The sequence below is a fragment of the Oncorhynchus mykiss genome, chromosome 3 (genome assembly GCF_013265735.2).
Source record: "Oncorhynchus mykiss isolate Arlee chromosome 3, USDA_OmykA_1.1, whole genome shotgun sequence".
In the NCBI taxonomy this organism is placed as follows: Eukaryota; Metazoa; Chordata; class Actinopteri; order Salmoniformes; family Salmonidae; genus Oncorhynchus; species Oncorhynchus mykiss.
The window spans coordinates 43,476,741-43,497,406 of record NC_048567.1 but is presented as its reverse complement, the minus strand read 5'-3'; the positions used below and the strand labels follow the sequence as shown (position 1 = coordinate 43,497,406).

Below are 20,666 nucleotides of genomic sequence, written 5' to 3'. Positions count from 1 at the left end.
CCGGGATGATGCTGTTGATGTGAGCCATGACCAGCATTTCAAAGCACTTCATGGCTACCGACGTTAGTGATACAGGGAGGAAGTCATTTAGGCAGGGACTATGGGCACAGGGACTATGGGCACAGGGACTATGGCGGTCTGCTTGAAACATGTAGGTATTACAGACTCGTCAGGAAAGGTTGAAAATGTCAGTGAAGATATATATATATATATATATATATATATATATATATATATATATATACAGTGGGGCAAAAAAGTATTTAGTCAGCCAACAATTGCGCAAGTTCTCCCACTTAAAAAGATGAGAGAGGCCTGTAATTTTCATCATAGGTACACTTCAACTATGACAGACAAAATGAGAAAAAAAGATTCCAGAACATCACATTGTAGGATTTTTAATGAATTTATTTGCAAATTATGGTGGAAAATAAGTATTTGGTCAATAGCAAAAGTTTATCTCAATACTTTGTTATATACCCTTTGTTGGTAATGACAGAGGTCAAACGTTTTCTGTAAGTCTTCACAAGGTTTTCACACACTGTTGCTGGTATTTTGGCCCATTCCTCCATGCAGATCTCCTCTAGAGCAGTGATGTTTTGGGGCTGTTGCTGGGCACCAAGGAATTTCAACTCCCTCCAAAGATTTTCTATAGGGTTGAGATCTGGAGACTGGCTAGGCCACTCCAGGACCTTGAAATGCTTCTTACAAAGCCACTCCTTCGTTGCCCGGGCGGTGTGTTTGGGATCATTGTCATGCTGAAAGACCCAGCCACGTTTCATCTTCAATGCCCTTGCTGATGGAAGGAGATTTTCACTCAAAATCTCACGATACATGGCCCCATTCATTCTTTCCTTTACACTGATTAGTCGTCCTGGTCCCTTTGCAGAAAAACAGCCCCAAAGCATGATGTTTCCACCCCCATGCTTCACAGTAGGTATGGTGTTCTTAGGATGCAACTCAGCATTCTGTGTCCTCCAAACACGACGAGTTGAGTTTTTACCAAAAAGTTATATTTTGGTTTCATCTGACCATATGACATTCTCCCAATCTTCTTCTGGATCATCCAAATGATCTCTAGCAAACTTAAGACGGGCCTGGACATGTACTGGCTTAAGCAGGGGGACACGTCTGGCACTGCAGGATTTTAGTCCCTGGCGGTGTAGTGTGTTACTGATGGTAGGCTTTGTTACTTTGGTCCCAGCTCTCTGCAGGTCATTCACTAGGTCCCCCCGTGTGGTTCTGGGATTTTTGCTCACTGTTCTTGTGATAATTTTGACCCCACGGGGTGAGATCTTGCGTGGAGCCCCAGATCGAGGGAGATTATCAGTGGTCTTGTATGTCTTCCATTTCCTAATAATTGCTCCCACAGTTGATTTCTTCAAACCAAGCTGCTTACCTATTGCAGATTCAGTCTTCCCAGCCTGGTGCAGGTCTACAATTTTGTTTATGGTGTGCTTTGACAGCTCTTTGGTCTTGACCATAGTGGAGTTTGGAGTGTGACTGTTTGAGGTTGTGGACAGGTGTATTTTATACTGATAACAAGTTCAAACAGGTGCCATTAATACAGGTAACGAGTGGAGGACAGAGGAGCCTCTTAAAGAAGAAGTTACAGGTCTGTGAGAGCCAGAAATCTTGCTTGTTTGTAGGTGACCAAATACTTATTATCCACCATAATTTGCAAATAAATTCATTAAAAATCCTACAATGTGATTTTCTGGATTTCTTTTCTAATTTTGTCTGTCATAGTTGAAGTGTACCTATGATGAAAATGACAGGCCTCTCTCATCTTTTTAAGTGGGAGAACTTGCACAATTGGTGGCTGACTAAATACTTTTTTTGCCCCACTGTATATATACATATATATATTTTGTAGTGGTTTCTTTGCAGCAATTTGACCATGAAGGCCTGATTCACTCAGTCTCTGAACATTTGATGTTGAGATGTGTCTGTTACTTGAACTCTGTGAAGCATTTATTTGGCCTGACATTTCTGAGGATGGTAACTCTAATGAACTTAACCTCTGCAGCAGAGTTAAGTCTGGGTCTTCCTTTCCTGTGGCGACCTTCATGAGAGCCAGTTTCATCATAGAGCTTGATGGTTTTTATGACTGCACTTGAAGAAACTGTCAACGTTTTTGAAATGTTCTGCATTGACTGACCTTCATGTCTTAAAGTATTGATTGAATGTCGTTGCTCTTTGCTTATTTGAGCTTTTCTTGTCATAATATTGTCTTGGTCTTTTGCCAAATAGGGCTATTATCTGTGTACCACCTCTACCTTGTCACAACACAACTGATTGTCTCAAATGCATTAAGGAAAGAAAGAAATTAGACAAATTAACTTTTAACAAGGCACACCTGTTAAATGAAATGCATTCCAGGTGACTAACTCATGAAGCTGGTTGAGAGAATGCCAAGAGTGTGCAAAGCTGTCATCAAGGCAAAGGGTGGCTACTTTGAATAATCTATAATATAAAATATATTTTAAATTGTTTCACAGTTCTTTGGTTAACCAGATGATTCCATATGTGTTCTTTCATAGTTTTGATGTCTTCACTATTATTCCACAAAGTAGAAAATAGTAAAAATAAATAAAAACCCTTGAATGAGTGGATGTGTCCAAACTTTTGACTGGTTCTGTAGGTTCTGTAGATTTGTAGGAAAACGATCAAATGTAATCCCTTTTCAGAATAAATTTGAAGGAAGCAAAATGTGAAGACTGTGCAAGGTGTTGGCAGACATTCTTTTCACTTTGTCGTACAGGCCAGTAATGTGGACGGAATGCACTGTATTTTCATGTTTTGTGAATGCAAAATCATGTTGTGGGTATGCTTGTCACCGGCAGGGACTGGGAGGCTTGTGAGGATTGAAATAAAAAAATGAAGGAGCAAAGCCCAGGTATAAAGTAAAGGAAAAACCTGCTGTAGTTAAATTTTTCTGAAAAATAATTACACCTATTTTGATACCAAAGACACACCAGAGTGGCTTTCCAAGAGGTGTTGCATGTTCCGGAGTGGTCCATTCTCAGTCCTCAATCAAAAACAATGAATATTCACTGAGTGTATAAACATTAAGAACACCTGCTCTTTTCATGACAGACTGACCAGGTGAAAGCTACAATCCCTTCTTGATGTTACTTGTTATATCCACTTTAACCAGTGTTGATGAAGGGGAGTAGACGGGTCAAAAAAATATTTTGAAGCCTTGAGACAATTGAGGCAAGGACATTCAGAGGGTGAATTTTCAACTTATTGTATACATAATGTTGCTGCTACCGTCTCTTATGACCGAAAATAAATTCTGGACATCAGAAAAGCGATTACTCACCGCGGACTGGAATAAACTTTTTTCTTTCACTAGTCCGATGAGAAGGATAACCTGCTTTCACTGGAACAGGCCCAGATCCACACCTATTGCATGAAGAAAAGATGCCGGAAAAGGGGACGCAGGTCGGGGATCGTTCTGCGAATCCAGAGGCGAGCGAGTAAATGCTCAATGTCTTCCGTTCTCCATGCTAACGTGCAATCGTAAAAAAAAATAATTGATGACCTACTATTAAGATTATACTACTAACGGGACAATAAAAACTGTAACATGTTATGTTTCACCGAGACGTGGCTGAACAAAGAAACTAACAATATAGAGCTGGAGGGATTTTCCATGCACTGGCAGAACAGAGACGCTACCTTTGGTAAGACGAGGGGTGGGGTTGTGTGTCTTTTTGTCAATAATATCTGGTGCGCGATGTCTAATATTAAAGAAGTCTCGAGGTATTGCTCGCCTGAGTTAGAGTACCTTAAGATAAGCTGTAGATCACACTATCTACCAAGAGAGTCCTCATCTGTATTATTCGTAGCCATCTATTTACCACCACAAGCGAAGCTGGCACTAAGACCGCTCTCAACCAACTCTATAAGGCCATAAGTAAAGAAGAAAATGCTCACCCAGAAGCGGTTTACCTAGTGGACAGGGACTTTAATGCAGAAAAACTCAAATCAGTTTTACCAAATTTTTGGTAAATGTGCAACCAGGGGGAAAAAAATCCTAGACCACCTTTACTCCACACACAGAGATGCATACAAAGCTCTCCAACGCCCTCCATTTGGCAAATCTGACCACAATTCTATGCTCCCGATTCCTGCTTACAAAACTAAAGCATGAAGTACCAGTGACTCACTCAATACGGAAGTGGTCAGATGATGCGGATGCTACACTACAGGAGACTAATCCAGACGCTTATAAAAAAAACCAATATACCCTCAGACGAACCATCAAACAAGCAAAGCGTCAATACAGGATTAAGATTGAATCCTACTACACTGCCTCTGATGCTCATCGGATGTGGAAGGGCTTGAAAACTATTACGGACAACAAAGGGAAACCCAGACACAAGCTGCCCAGTGACACGAGCCTACCAGATGAGCTAAATGCCTGTTATGCTCGCTTCGAGGCAAGCAACACTGAATCATGTACAAGAGCTCCAGCTGTTCTGGATGACTGTGATATTGTTCTTGGTAGCCTATGTGAACACAACCTTTAAACAGGTCAACATTCACAAAGCCGCTGGGCCAGACGGATTACCAGAAAGTGTACTGAAAGCATGCGCGGACCAACTGTTAAGTTTCTTCACTAACATTTTCAACCTCTCCCTGGCCGAGTCTGTCATACCTACATGTTTCAAGCAGACCACCACAGCCCCTGTGCCGAAGGAAGCGAAGATAACCTGCCTATATGATTTCCGCCCCGTAGCACTCACGACGGTAGCCATGAAGTACTTTGAAAAGTCATGGCTCACATCAAGAGAATCCTCTTGGACACCCTAGACCCACTCCAATTTGCATACCAACAGATCCACAGATGACACAATCTCAATTGGAAGGACCACCTATGTGAGAATGCTGTTCATCGACTACAGCTCAGCGTTCAACACCATAGTGCCCACGAAGCTCATCACTAAGCTAAGGACCCTGGGACTAAACACCTCCATCTGCAATTGGATCCTAGACTTCCTCACGGGCTCCCCCAGGTGGTAAGAGTAGGCAACAACACTTCTGCCATGTTGATCCTTAACACTGGGGCCCATAATGGGTGTGTACTTAGTCCCCTCCTGTATTCCCTGTTCCTCCAAGACTGCATGGCCAAACACGACTCCAACACCATCATTCAGTTTGCTGACGACTGCAAGCGGCAAGCATGGCAAGCGGTACCGGAGCGCCAAGTCTAGGACCAAAAGGCTCCTCAACAGCTTCTACCCCCAAGCCATTAGGCTGCTGAACAATTCATAAAAAAAGCCACTGGACAATTTACTTTGACCCCCCCTCTTGTAAACTGCTGCTACTCACTGTTTGTTTGCTACCTATGCAAAGTCACTTCGCACCCACCTACATGAAGAGATTTCCTCAACTAGCCTGTACCCCTGCACACTCGGTACCGGTGCCCCCTGTATATAGCCTCGTTATTGTTATTCATATTGTGTTACTTTTTATTATTAATTTTTATTTTAGCCTACTTGGTAAATATTTCCTTCTTCTTGAGCTGCACTGTTGGTTAAGAGCTTGTAAGTAAGCATTTCACTGTAAAGTCTACACTTGTTGTATTCGGCGCATGTGGCAAATAAAGTTTGATGACAAAATATTTATTAAGTACCTTTGAATGGTAGTAGGTGACAGGCGCACCGGTTTGTGTCAAGAACTGCAACGCTCCCTGGTTTTCAGGAGTTTCAACAGTTTCTCGTGTGAATCAAGAGTGGTCCACCTGCCAAACGACATCCAGCCAACTTGACACCACTGTGGGAAGCATTGGAGTCATCATGGGCCAGCATCCCTGTGGAATGCTTTCGACACCTTGTAGAGTCAATGCCCCGATGAATTGAGGCTGTTCTGAGGGCAAAAGTGGGGGGTGCAACTCGATATTAGGAAAGGTGTTCTTAATGTTTTGTACATTCAGTGTGTATTTCAATGGTACATACAGTACTTTATTACTGCGGTATGGATACTGTGATAAATTATCTTGTCCCTAATGAACGTGAGTGTTATGTAAATCAGATTGAGGGTTATGTGCACAATCTGTATTGGTTAGAGAGAGTTTTGTGTTGTTTCTGATATAATGGCTTATTTCAATTAGTTTGCTGTACAAATTGCAGTCATATAAATAAACAGTGTGTATACCAAGTTAGTTTACTTATTTTGTCCAGAAGTCCTGACTGTTCTGTCTTTCTTATCAGTGTAACTGAGCCAGCTGTTTGACACAGCACCAGGTCCACACCTTAGGGAAGTCTGGGAAAGTCAGATGACCCCCTTCAGCAGCTCGTCAAAACACGAACGTAGTGAGATTTAATAAGCTAATGTGCCACATTTACCGTAGGAGATGAGTGACAAAGTCTCTGTGCTCTGGAAGCATCATAAAAAGAAAATGGGGAAAAAACTCAGTACCTCTGACTTTGATGGTAGTGACATTCTGTAACTGTGGGGACTTAACTATAGGCATGTATTTGATGCTACGACGTGGAGCTTTCAAAGAGCTAAACAAGGCGGCAAACAAGAGCAGGGAGGCGGTAAACAAACGCACCTGATATCTGCTGTCGTCCCGTAATGGCAAGCCAAGGTACCGCTCAGAAAATGCTGATGCTGTTCAAATAGAAAGCGATACACTCTAAAAAGGTGGCAGGTACAGACAGTGTTTCAGTGCTTCAGGTGAGCTAAGTGTTACTTTTTGCTGACGCTACACAAAAAGTGATGTCTGTCATTCTGCATCCAAACTAAATGGAGAAAAAAAATGGGGGGGGGGGGGGATTACACAATTATTCAATTATTCAATTATTCATATTCATATCATAACTTCATATCTCCAGCACCACCCGAACATTAACATGTGAACATTTTGCGTTTCAATGTTTTGTAGTAAAAAAGATAGGGGAAGATAAGTGTTTTCAATGACATCATGTGATTTTAACCAATTATGAGTAGGCAACTTTTTTATTTGACCTTTATTTAACCAGGCAAGTCAGTAAAGAACAAATTCTTATTTAAAATGACAGCCTAGGAAAGGTGGGTTACCTGCTTAATTCAGGGACAGAATGACAGATTTTACCTTTACCTTGTCAGCTCGGGGATTCGATCTAGCAGCTAGAGGTCGACTGATTATGATTCTTCGATACCGATACCGATTATTGGAGGACCAAAAAAAAAGCATGTACCGATTAATCGGCCGATTTTTAATATATATATGTACATATAAGTATATATATTTGTAATAATGACAATTACAACAATACTGAATGAACACCTTTATTTAACTTAATATAAAACATGAAGTATATTTACTTTCAAATAAATAATGAAACATGCTCAATTTGGTTTAAATAATGCAAAAACACAGTGTTGGAGAAGAAAGTAAAAGTGCAATGTGTGCCATGTAAAAAAGCTCAAGTTCAGGTTCCTTGCTCAGAACATACATTTGAAGTCAGAAGTTTACATACACCTTAGCCAAATACAATTAAACTCAGTTTTTCACTATTCCTGACATTTAATCCTATCAAATTCCCTGTCTTAGGTCACTAATTTTAAGAATGAGAAATGTCAGAATAATAGTAGAGAATGATTTATTTAAGCTTTTGTTTCTTTCATAACATTCCCAGGGGGTCAGATGTTTACATACACTCAATTAGTATTTGGTAGCATTGCCTTTAAATTGTTTAACTTGGGTCAAACGTTTCGGGTAGCCTTCCACAAGCTTCCTACAATAAGTTATGTGAATTTTGGCCCATTCAAACAGTTCTATTTTTGTTTCATCAGACCGGGGGACATTTCTCCAAAAAGTATGATCTTTGTTCCCATGTGCAATTGCAAACCGTAGTCTGGCTTTTTTATGGAGGTTTAGGAGCAATGGCTTCTTCCTTGTTGAGCGGCCTTTCAGGTTATGTCGATATAGGACTCGTTTTACTGTGGATATGGATACTTTGTATCTGTTTCCTCCAGCATCTTTACAAGGTCCTTTACTACTGTTCTGGGATTGATTTGCCCTTTTCGCACCAAAGTACGTTCATCTCTAGGAGACAGAACACGTCTCCTACCTGAGCGGTATGACGGCCCATGGCCCACGGTCCCATGGTGTTTATACTTGCCTACTATTGTTTGTACAGCTGAAAGTGGTACCTTCAGGCATTTGGAAATTGCTCCCAAGGATGAACCGGGTTTGTGGAGGTCTACAATTTGTTTTCTGAATTCTTGGTTGATTTCTTTTGATTTTCCCATGATGTCAAGCAAAGAGGCACTGAGTTTGAAGGTAGGCCTTGAAATACATCCACAGGTAGTCCTCCAATTGACTCAAATTATGTCAATTAGCCTATCAAAAGCTTCTAAAGCCATGTCTTAATTTTCTGGAATTTTCCAATCTGTTTAAAGGCACAGTCAACTTAGTGTATGTAAACTTCTGACCCACTGGAATTGTGATACTTTGAATTATAATTATCTGTCTGTAAAAAAAAGGCAAATTTACTTGTTTCATGCACAAAGTAGATGTCCTAACCTACTTGCCAAAACTTTAGTTTGTTAACAAGAAATTTGTGGAGTGGTTGAAATATGGGTTTTAATGACTCCAACCTAAGTGTATGTAAACTTCCAACTTCAACTGTATGAAAGCTGGTGGTTCAATTTTCCCAGTTCTTCAAAATTCCCAGTTAAGAAGTTTTAGGTTGTAGTTTTTATAGGAATTATGACGTGTCGACTATTTCTCTCAATACCGTTTGTATTTCATATACCTTTGACTATTGGATGTTCTAATAGGCACTTTAGTATTGCCAGCCGAATCTCAGGAGCTGATATGCTTGAAGTCATAAAGAGCGCAGGAATCAAGCATTGTTAAGAGCTGCTGGCAAACGCAGTAAAGTTTGAATTAATGCTTATTAGCCTGCTGCTGCCTACCACCGCTCAGTCAGACTGCTCTATCAAATATCAAATCATAGACTTAATTATGATATAATAAACACAGAAATACGAGCCTTTGGTCATTAATATGGTCAAATCCGGAAAATATCCTTTCGAAAACAAAACGTTTATTCTTTCAGTGAAATACGGAACTTAGTTTGCAACGAGCCAGGCGGCCCAAACTGTTTCATATGCCCTGACTCTGCATACAATGAATGCAAGAGAAGTGACACAATTTCCCTAGTTAATATTGTCTGCTAACATTAATTTATTTTTAACTAACTACACAGGTTAAAGAAAATATAGTTCTGTGTATTGATTTTAAGAAAGGCATTGATGTTTATGGTTAGATGAATTCGTGCAACGATTGTGCTTTTTTCGCAAATGCGCTTTGGTTAAATCGTCACCCGTTTGGCGAAGTAGGCTGTGATTCGATGATAACTTAACGGGCACTGCATTGATTATATGGAATTATATGATCAACCATGTGCAGTTAACTAGTGATTATGTGAAGATAGTTTTTTTATAAGACAAGTGTAACGCTAGCTAGCAACTTACCTTGGCTCCTTGTAGCACTCGCGTAACAGGTGGTCAGCCTGCCACGCAGTTTCCTCATGGAATGCAATGTAATCGGCCATAATCAGCATCCAAAAATGCTGATTACCGATTGTTATGAAAACTTGAAATCGGCCCTAATTAATCAGCCATGCAACCATTCGGTTACTGGCCCAACGCTCTAACCACTAGGCTACCTGCCATCCCGCATTTGTCTACTATTTGCCTACTGATAGTCTACTAATTGGTTGATATCATTAGAAACACTTATCTTCCTCTATCTTTTTTACTACAAAACATATACATGTGCCATTTTCACATATGTTGATGTTGGGGTGGTGCTGGAGATGATGAATATGAAATCAAACAATTTAAAAATGTTACTTTAAGACATAAAAGTGCATAAGTAGCCAGTGAGATCTTATGATACTCTGTGGTTTAATCTTCAGTCATTTTTGGTCTCTCTCTGTGACTCAGGTGTTGCAATGTTTCATTTTAATGTGACATTTGAACAATATCCTAATTCCTTATTGAGGAATTTCTTACAAATAAGACCATCACCTCCATAAATGGTGCCCCATGTGAGAAGAATCCCCTACTCAGGTATCAACCCTTCTGTCACCTCTCCTTTCCTACCCTTCTATCTATTGATGTGAAGTGTAATTTCTGGAACCAATCAAAGATTGGGATGGCCGAAAGTCCTGTTAGACCCAATTGATGACAACACAGATTGTGATGCCTATTTCATAACATGAGAAAGACTGTTTGTGCTTAATACATTTAAGTGACAAGAATATGAAATCATAATAAATGAGTCTTTAAAATCTTGCATCTAACTTGTCGACAACATTTTTCATTAAACATATTAAAGCAGTCATTAAGACTGTCATAAAAGTCATCATAAAAGGTAATTAAGGTTAACACCAACAAATATTTTACAGTCAAGCTTCTACTCACCATATAGTTTCCAGTCTGTGACTGGGGACATTGCTACGGAACATTTTAACAGGCTGTCTGTTGATTTGAGCATCATCAATGTAATATAGGCACCATAACCCTGAAAAAAAAAAAACAAGTAACCAAAATAAATGACAGTTTTATTTGTTAAATTTTAAATCATGGGGCACAGCCAGCAAATAGAGTGAAAGTTTGTACTAACATGTTGAGTATGTGTGTCTCCTAAAGTCATTCAAATCAACTTGAGACAAGCAAGCTGGAGCCTCTGTGAGAGAATCTGTCAATAGAATCTTACCCTCCCAAATACTCCTATCCGTGTACGATCAATGTACGGGAAGGTCAACATGTATCTGAAATAAACAATATTGAGGAGATGTTACAAAGTTACAAAGTATGATATCATAGAATGGAATACAGTAACATGAATACAGTTCCTAAAGATGTTTAAAGTTGTTTGCCAAATTCAGTTAAATAGAAAATGTAAGCAAATTGTTAAATTGGCATGCATTCTAATGATTTATTGAATTAAATTCTAATTAAATTAGACTCAATGGGAAAGGATCAAACTGGTACATACTCCACAGCTGAGATTTGATCCTGCACCTCTACTGTCCCCAAACGTTGGTGGACCTCATGTAGAACCCTCTGGCCCAGGAAGCCACTCCCTCTGCCGTCTAGACGAGCCACAATGATGTTATCCGAGCTGACCAGAACCGAGTCCCAGTCCAGAATGAATCGGTCGCTCACAGCCTGGCCACCAGGGGAGCCATCGCTGAATTTAAAGAGACAAATGACAGAATAAAACAGTGCTTGAGGCAGTCCTAATATGGGCGTCATAAAGACAGCCTGGCTCTCGTGATGGGGTCCGCACCAACCATAATAGAATATAAAAAAAACTGTGTGCACAGACACTGAAGGAAATACGTACACGACCAGAAGCAGGCCATAGTGACGTGATTCAGAAAAATCTGGTGGGTAGGAGATCTTCAAAGGAAGATCTGAGCAGAGAAAGCAGCCATTAGCAAAAACCTTAGAATAATAGAAAGAGAAACTGATCCAACAAAAAAACGTAAGTAGCGAAAAGTTTCCGTTTTACCAAAATGTTCTATCTGGATTGTTCTGAAGTCCGTCATTTGAATCCTCTTGATCTTCAAAGCTGCCTTCAGTAAAGAGTTGTTCTCAAGGATGTAGTAATCTATGTTGAGAGAAAAAGTTGCATAAGTTTTAGAAGTGTCCACAACACGGGCCACAGTAGTGTAGTAGAAGGTATACCACCGTATCAATTATGTAGTACAATAGAGAAATCATGCACAAAGTAGCCTACACAAGAGCAAAACACGTAAAATATTTGGCTAATCCAATCACGTGGATAAATGCAAACGTTACATTTAAGAATGGCCAACACAGTAATAATGTTCACGTGAACAGCAGCTGAAATGGCTCTGATTGGCTGGTCATTCAGAACATTACTTTGGTTCAATCAAAGATTTTTTGATAGGTGGCGCCTTGTCTGTGCCTAACAAACATTTGAAGTGTGCTCCTCGTGACAATTGTGAAACGGAAGTTAAAGACATGGTAGAGCACACGCAGACTCATTTTTGGCATGTCTGGAGCAGGAGCAAGTAAAGTGTCGTGTGCTGGTGTTGAGCCAGGGTGATGCCGCTGCACTGAGTTCTTTTGCAGATATGGTATGCTAATTAGAGGGACAAAGTGGACGCACAGAAACCCCTCTCTCTCCCTCTCACTCTCTCCCCAGTTCCTCTCTATCCATCTCTCAATCTCGTGTCTTTGATGTTTGTTGAAAATGCAGTTGGAGAGAAACACCGTAGGCCTACATACTGAGATGTACTGTACTGTTAAAATGTTGACATGAAACTCTAAATGCCAAAACTACGCAAATGTGTTTGGTAAATATTATATATGTTTAACATCGTAACAGTTGTGGTGTTTAAATGTTGACAAGTATGAATATCATATAAAGTCAAATGTGTTGAAGCTACCTAATCTGTCAAACTCCTTGAGTACATCTTGGTATATTCATGCATTAGGCCTACTGCATATTCTGTAATTCCATCCTAAAATATTTTATCTTCTCCCATTATCAAACTTGCTATCCAACTGTATCGATTTTTTATTCAAAGGGTAGAGTGCAGCTTATTAGCCTTATTATGCAGCACAGTCACTGAACCCATTTTTACACTTAGGGCTCTAATTGATTATTTTCACAATTTCAATTTCAGCACAGTTGCAGGGTTTCAGCAACTGTATTGAATGGCTAACTAGACCAACCTAGTTCAGATTGGTTCTGTAGTGTAAAGAGAGGTACTGTAGGAACAGAACATAAGAACACAAATGGTGGTTTACACACTGCAGGACTAAACTGACACTGAGCCATGCCAAGACAAGTCCAGACGAGGTGGCCTGGATATGTATCCACCATAATGGCTTGAACCCCGCTAGAAAGGTCAATGTGAAAAAAATATCCAGACCAGCACAGTACATCTGAGCATGACGAACAGTTGAGTTCGGAAGTTTACATACACCTTAGCCAAATACATTTAAACTCAGTTTTTCACAATTCCTGACATTTAATCGTAGTAACAATTCCCTGTCTTAGGTCAGATAGGATCAACACTTAATTTTAAGAATGTGAAATGTCAGAATAATAATAGAGAGAATGATTGATTTCAGCTTTAATTTCTTTCATCACATTCCCAGTGGGTCAGAAGTTTACATACACTCAATTAGTATTTGGTAGCATTGCCTTTAAATTGTTTAACTTGGGTCAAACGTTTCAGGTAGCCTTCCACAAGCTTCCCACAGTAAGTTGGGTGAATTTTGTCCCATTCCTCCTGACAGAGCTGGTGTAACTGAGTCAGGTTTGCAGGCCTCCTTGCTCGCACATTGCCTTTTCAGTTCTGCCCACAAAGTTTCTATAGGATTGAGGTCAGAGCTTTGTGATGGCCACTCCAATACCTTGACTTTGTTGTCCTTAAACAATTTTGCCACTACTTTGGAAGTATGCTTGGGTCATTGTCCAGTTGGAAGACCATTTGCGACCAAGCTTTAACTTCCTGAGGTCTTGAGATGTTGCTTCAATATATCCACATAATTTTCCTTCTTCGTGAAGCCATCTATTTTGTGAAATGCACCAGTCTCTCCTGCAGCAAAGCACCCCCACAACATGATGCTGCCACCCCTGTGCTTCACGGTTGGGATAGTGTTCTTCGGCTTGCAAGCCTCCCCCATTTTCCTCCAAATATAACGGTGGTCATTATGGCCAAACAGTTCTATTTTTGTTTCATCAGACCAGATGACATTTATCCAAAAAGTACAATCTTTGTCCCCATGTACAGTTGCAAAACGTAGTCTGGCTTTTTTATGGCCGTTTTGGAGCAGTGGCTTCTTCCTTGCTGAGCGACCTTTCAGGTTGTCGATATAGGAGTTGTTTTACTGTGGATATAGATACTTTGTAGCTGTTTCCTCCAGCATCTTCACAAGGTCCTTTGCTGTTGTTCTGGGATTAATTTGCACTTTTCGCACCAAAGTATGTTCATCTCTAAGAGACAGAACACGTCTCCTTCCTGAGTGGAATGACGGCTACATGGTCCCATGGTGTTTATACTTGCATACTATTGTTTGTACAGATGAACATGGTACCTTCAGGCATTTGGAAATTGCTCCCAAGGATGAACCAGACTTGTGGTGGTCTACCATTTTTTTCTGAGGTCTTGGCGGATTTCTTTTGTTTTTCCAATGATGTCAAGCAAAGAGGCACTGAGTATGAAGGTAGGCCTTGAACGCTGTTGAACGCTGAAAGCTGAACGAGAGACCTCGGTTTATTGTTTTTATATACTTTTATTTTATTTTGGATCCGGACGCTCAGCTGCTCTTAGATTGCTGTGAGTTGCTGCTGTCTGTCCCGGGAAACCTCCAGATTCCGCAGAGGGGAAGAGATACGGAAGCCCAGCTAGCCTAGCTGGCTCAGCGGTCTCAAATGGAGGTCGCTATTGAATGTTTCCAGGCTGCAGGAGCTGTGTTTACTTTGCATTGTTCCGGGACAATATTGGTCCGCTGACTTTCAATGTAGTTACTGTTTGCTTGCGGAGAACTACAGGGGAGAATTGACTACTCTTATTAGCAAGCAAGTAGCAAACCTACAAAGATACTGGGGAATCCATGCCTGCCTACTTTTTATTTTTCTTCCACCCCAGTAGCCGGACGCCGCTCTGGTCTGGTTGACGTGTCGCCTCCGTGTCGGCTCTCCACAGCCGACTGGACGGTGCCCAGCAGGGTTTCATCCCCAAAGGGGTCTCCCTCTTCCCTGGAGAATGGAGCTGTTCTCGACCCAACCAACCAGCCATGGAGATAGGTCACTCGCCATGGAAGTCGAAGCCAGCGTCCTCTGGCAATGTGGGTCTTCTTGGAGATGTTGAGCTCTTCTTCATTTGGGGCTTCCCATTCAAGATCGGATTCGGAGGTACCTGCGTCTTCGTCCTCTGTTCTGTCTTCCTCTCTTGTAGCTTCTACCTCGGGTTTAGATCCGCGGAGCTTCCACCCTCATCAGACCATGAGGATGCCTGAGAGACTAGCCCATTCAACATCACCAGCTGTCATCATAGGCAGCTAGCTCTATGTTGAGAAACATCTTGGTCCCCAAGGCAAAAACCCTGTGCTACCCAGGAGCACGAGTACAGGACATCACAAGGCTGCTTCCGACTGTTCTACCACAGATGCCGGGAGCTGACACTGTCGTAGTCCATGTGGGGTCAAACGACATCCGGAGGGCTAGCTTGGAACATCTGAAAATTGATTTTAAAGAACTGATTTTAGCATTAAAAGACTCCAAAAAAGGGCCAATCATTTCAGATCCAGTACCATCATGGGGCCGCAAGTGTGAAATATTCAGCAGTCTACTGTCCTTACACATCTGGCTAAAATATTAATGTAGCTTTGCTGGAGTCACTTTATGTATAACTTTATCACCTTCTGGAAACAGAAGATACTCTACAGGAATGACAGAGTCCATCCAAATCATTGCCTCCTGGACCCTGTCCACATTTCAAGGCTGCGTTGAAACAATAACTTATCAATGACCCAAGACCAGCTCAGCTAATCCCTACCATTGTGAAAATGAGTTGTCATAATGCTGCATTAAATGTACATTATCCTAGGGGCGTTGGAAGACACAACTTCATTTATGTCCCCCTAATTGCCCTGAATACCTGTGTTAATCCTACAGCTATGGGATGCAGTAATCATGAGTCTATGAACCAGAGTTACACTGTTAGCACTGTTGATGATGTAAAGAATATTTGCTGGTCTGTGGTGTGTAATGAGGTGCAACCAGACGCTGCACTTGACACATTTATGAAATTGCTTATTCCAGTTACTAATAAGCACACACGCATTAAGAAAATGACAGTAAAAACTGTTACATCCCTTTGGATTGATAAGGAATTGAAAAATGGTATGGTTGAGAGGGATGAGGCAAAAAGTATGGCAAATACATCTGGCAGCCCAAATGATTGGCAAACATACTGCAAATGAAAAAGTCATGTGACTAAGCTAAATAAAATTAACAATAAACTATACTATGACACAAAGATAAATTATATAAAGAATGATAGTAAAAAGCTTTGGAGCACCTTAAATTACATTTCGGGGGGAAAAGCCAACCCGGCTCCATCCTTCATTGAATCAGATGGCTCATTTATCACAAAACCCACTGATATTGCAAACTACTTTAATTACTTTTTCATTGGCAAGATAAACAAACTCAGCAACAAACGCTGACCAGTATCCAAGTATATCTGACCAAATAATGAAAGACAAGAATTGCACTTTTGAATTTCACAAAGTCAGTGTAAAAGAGGTGAAAAAAATGGTTGTTGTCTATCAACAATGACAAGCCACCGGGGTCTGACAATCTGGATGGAAAATTACTTAGGATAATAGCGGACGATATTGCCACTCCTATTTGCCACATCTTCAATTTAAGCCTACTAGAAAGTGTGTGTGCCCTCAGGCCTGGAGAGAAGTAAAAGTCATTACTCTACACAAGAATAGTAAATCCCCTTTCAATGTCTCAAATAGCCGACCAATCAGCCTGCTGCCAACCCTTAGTAAACTTCTGGAAAAAATGGTGTTTGTGTCACGCCCTGATCTGTTTTACCTGTTCCTGTGATTGTCTCCACCCCCTCCAGGTGTCGCTTATTTTCGCCGGTGTATTTATCCCTGTGTTTCCTGTCTCTCTGTGCCAGTTCGTCTTGTATGTTTAGTCAAGTCAACCAAGTCAAACTTTCAGCATGCATATAGGGAAGGACACTCAACAAGCACGGCACTTACACAAATGACTGATGTTTAGCTGAGAGAAATTGATAACATTATTGTGGGGGCTATCTTGTTAGACTTCAGTGCAGCTTTTGACATTATCGATCATAGTCTGCTGCTGGAAAAACATGTGTTATGGCTTTACACTAAATGCTATAATGTGGATAAAGAGTTAATTGTCTAACAGAACACAGAGGGTGTTCTTTAATGGAAGCCTCTCAAACATAATCCAGGTAGAAGCAGGAATTCCCCAGGGTAGCTGTTTAGGCCACTTGCTTTTTTTCAATCTTTACTAACGACATGCCCATGGCGTTGAGTAAGGCCATTGTGTCTATGTATATGAGTGATTCAACACTATACATGTCAGCTACTACAGTGACTCAAATGATGGCAACACTTAAAATGCTGTAGTTACCTTCGGAATGGGTAGCAAGGAATACGTTAGTCCTAAATATTTCCAAAACTAAAAGCATTGTATTTTGGACAAATCATTCACTAAACCTCAACTTCATCTCGTAATGAATAATGTGAAAAATGAGCAGGTTGAGGTGACTAAACTGCTTGGAGTAACCCTGGATTGTAAACTGTCATGGTCAAAACATATTGATATAACAGTAGCTAAGATGGGGAGAAGTCTGTCCATAATAAAGCGCTGTTCTGCCTTCTTAACAACACTATCAACAAGGCAGGTCCGACAGGCCCTGGTTTTGTCGCACCTGGACCACTGTTCAGTCGTGTCGTCAGGTGCCACAATGAGGGACTTGGGAAAATTGCATTTTGCTCAGAACAGGGCAGCATGGCTGGCCATTAAAAGTATGCAGAGAGCTAACATTAATGATATGCATGTCAATCTATCATGGCTCAAAGTGGAAGAGAGATTGACTTCCTCATTATTTGATTTTGTAAGTGGTGTTGATAAGCTGAAGGTACCGAGCTGCCTGTTTAACATACTATATGTATATATGTATACATATATATATGTATACATATATATATACATATATATATGTATACTATATCTAAGGGACCTTACAGATAATTGTAAATGTGGGGTACAGAGATGGGGTAATCATTCAAAAATCATATTAACCCTTATTGTGTACATAGTGAGACCACTTATTATTTGTCTTGTTAAGCACATTTTTAGTCCTTTAGGCTTGCCATAAAGAGGTTGAATAATTATTTACTCAAGATTTCAGCTTTACATTTAAAAAATAATGTGTACAAATTTGTAAAAACTAAATTCCACATTTACATTGTGAGATATTGTTTGTAAATCTGTGGCAAAAAAAACACACAATTGAATCCATTTTAGCCCACTGCATCTGTTAACATTCAAGACAAAACATTGATAGAAATCCGGACATGGGCGTAAAGGAAAAAAATGAAATTAAGAAAACGAGGGGGTCGTTTCAACAAGGGTAACAGTGAGAGGGGAACTGGCATTTTAAAGAGCAAACCCTCAATATTTGAACAAAATTAGCAAATGAGCTGGGTTTTTTTCATCCTTTCAACATTTGCTGGTTCTGGAAAAACACCAAAGTTCAAAGTTATCTTGCCAATTACTTTAATCAGTTCAAGACATGACCATCAATTGTAGAAGATTAAGTTGAGTTCTTACTGGCATTATTGAGGCTGTGTAAGATCACAGTGGGTGCTCCCGGACCTGCGAGAAATACAAAGAAAAATAGACATACAAATGTATCCGATCTGTACATAGAGTTACAAAAATAGCACCTCCCAAGCAGGGTAGCACGGTCACAAATACAATACAGCAGCCTTTCCAATCCCCTAGCTGCTGTCACAACCACTGTCACAACTGTCACTTCCCCTTCTTTACCCATTACAGTCAGTGGTTAAAGGTCATTCAAACTGCCTCTAATAACCTGGGCTTGTCAAATTAAGTCAATTCTATTCAGCACCCATTGGAAGACACCCACACGGAGGTTAATAAGATCTAGCAGTCGCTGTTCGGCTGCCCAACCCTCCACAAATCACTCCTACAGCAATTATCAGACCTGTTTAGTCAGACTACACCCCATTTGAATAATGCTAGCTGAGGTAATGGTGATTTAACAGCCACACACACTGTTGCCATGAATGGTAAACATCTGAGACTTTTAAAGCCCAGCACTGATCAATGAAGAGTAAGCTTTGTTTCATTTCCACCACTTAAGGCAAGTTTTATCACGCCTTACATAGGATTTTTTTTTTAATTAAAAAAAGATAAGAGATTATTCACAACAATGCAGTATTAAAACTCTTAAGGGGCGCTGGCCAACAACCAAATGTCAAACTCAGTAAAAGAAAAGGGCTTTGTCACACAGAGAAATAGTTTCTCATTTGCTTACCTGCTTGAAAATGGTAATAGCATCCGTTGCATTTGACGGAGGGAATTAACTAGCTTTAATATGCTTGTTGAGGAGAGTGACAAGCTGCTTGGTTTCTACTGAATTTAGCATTATCCTCAGATGACGTGCTAACCTCATTGTGTTTATAGCTCACAAAGAGAAGGATGGTACATTTTTTCCATTAACTTATGGTACACAAGGACAAACACTTGAGCATACGTTTTTTTTTACTTTTATTTAACTAGGCAAGTCAGTTAAGAACAAATTCTTATTTTCAATGACGGCCTAGGAACAGTGGGTTAACTGCCTGTTCAGGGGCAGAACGACAGATTGGTACCTTGTCAGCTCGAGGATTTAAACTTGCAACCTTTTGGTTACTAGTCCAACACTCTAACCACTAGGCTACCATGGTTAAAACAAACCTTAACAATAAACAACTGTGGCGGCAATTAACTGGTATGTATGGCACCATAACACCTAAAGCAATTATACACAATAGAGCGACTATTTTTATTTTATTTTATGCTTCTTATATGAAATTGTCTGATGGTCTCGCTCCACACTAAATGTTAAATAATGATAGATTGCCAAAGGCAAATCCCTGACATCTGTCAAATGGGTTGTGGCTCGAAGGGCCACTGACACAAAAATGGTTGACCACATTGGAAAAGACAACTTCATTTAAACTATAATTGAATCATACTTCCATCTCAAATGGATCTCAGATTATGTTTGTTTAATGGAGTTAATTTTCATATGTTATGTTACTCTAAATCACAAAAAAATAAAAAATTCTGGCCTTTATGAGAACCTTTAAAAAAATGTTTTTTTTTGACAAATTCATACATACAAGGGGTGGCAGGTAGCCTAGTGGTTAGAGCGTTGGGCCAGTAACTGAAAGGTTGCTTGATTGAATCCCCGAGCTGACAAGGTAAGCATCTGTCATTCTGCCCCTGAACAAGGCAGTTAACTCACTGTTCCCCGGTAGGCCGTCATTGTAAATAAGAATTTGTTCTTAACTGACTTGCCTAGATAAATAAAGGATAAATGAAATACCATAGAAATATGAAAACATTTGCTTAAAGACCTTTTGCTCCTAGCAGTTTGTTGGATGGAGTGTGCTAAATATTCTTGCTCACTATACTGTATACACTACCAGTCCAGAAATTGGACACACCTACTCATTCAAGGGTTTTTCATAATTTATTATATTTTCTACAATGTAGTATAATAGTGAAGACATCAAAACTATGAAATAACACATACGGAATAATGTAGTAACCAAAAAATGTGTTCAACAAATCATTAAATTATTTTAGATTTTAGATTCTTCAAAGTAGCCATCCTTTTCCTTGATGACAGCTTTGTACACTCTTTCCATTCTCTCAACCAGCTTTATGAGGAATCCTTTTACAACAGTCTTGAAGGAGTTTCCACATATCCAAGATCTATCACAATCGGCTATGATTGGGAGTCCCATAGGGCGGTGCACAATTGGACCAGACTTTGGCCTGTGTAGGCCGTCATTCAAAATAATAATTTGTT

The 20,666-nt window shown here is 40.2% G+C and overlaps 1 protein-coding gene across 2 annotated transcripts in view; it reads right to left on the bottom strand.

Moving 5' to 3' along the window:
• LOC110519984 (inactive dipeptidyl peptidase 10) overlaps positions 1 to 20,666 on the bottom strand; it is a 344,103-nt gene that overhangs the window by 16,481 nt on the left and 306,956 nt on the right. For both annotated transcript variants that reach the window (XM_036974136.1, XM_036974137.1), the window contains exons 17-23: positions 18,392 to 18,436; positions 11,534 to 11,632; positions 11,366 to 11,435; positions 11,015 to 11,209; positions 10,733 to 10,787; positions 10,438 to 10,537; positions 6,569 to 6,627 (exon numbers count right to left, since the gene is read on the bottom strand). In XM_036974136.1, the coding sequence (XP_036830031.1) occupies positions 6,569 to 6,627; positions 10,438 to 10,537; positions 10,733 to 10,787; positions 11,015 to 11,209; positions 11,366 to 11,435; positions 11,534 to 11,632; positions 18,392 to 18,436 (623 nt within the window). The remainder of the gene's footprint in view (positions 1 to 6,568; positions 6,628 to 10,437; positions 10,538 to 10,732; positions 10,788 to 11,014; positions 11,210 to 11,365; positions 11,436 to 11,533; positions 11,633 to 18,391; positions 18,437 to 20,666) is intronic.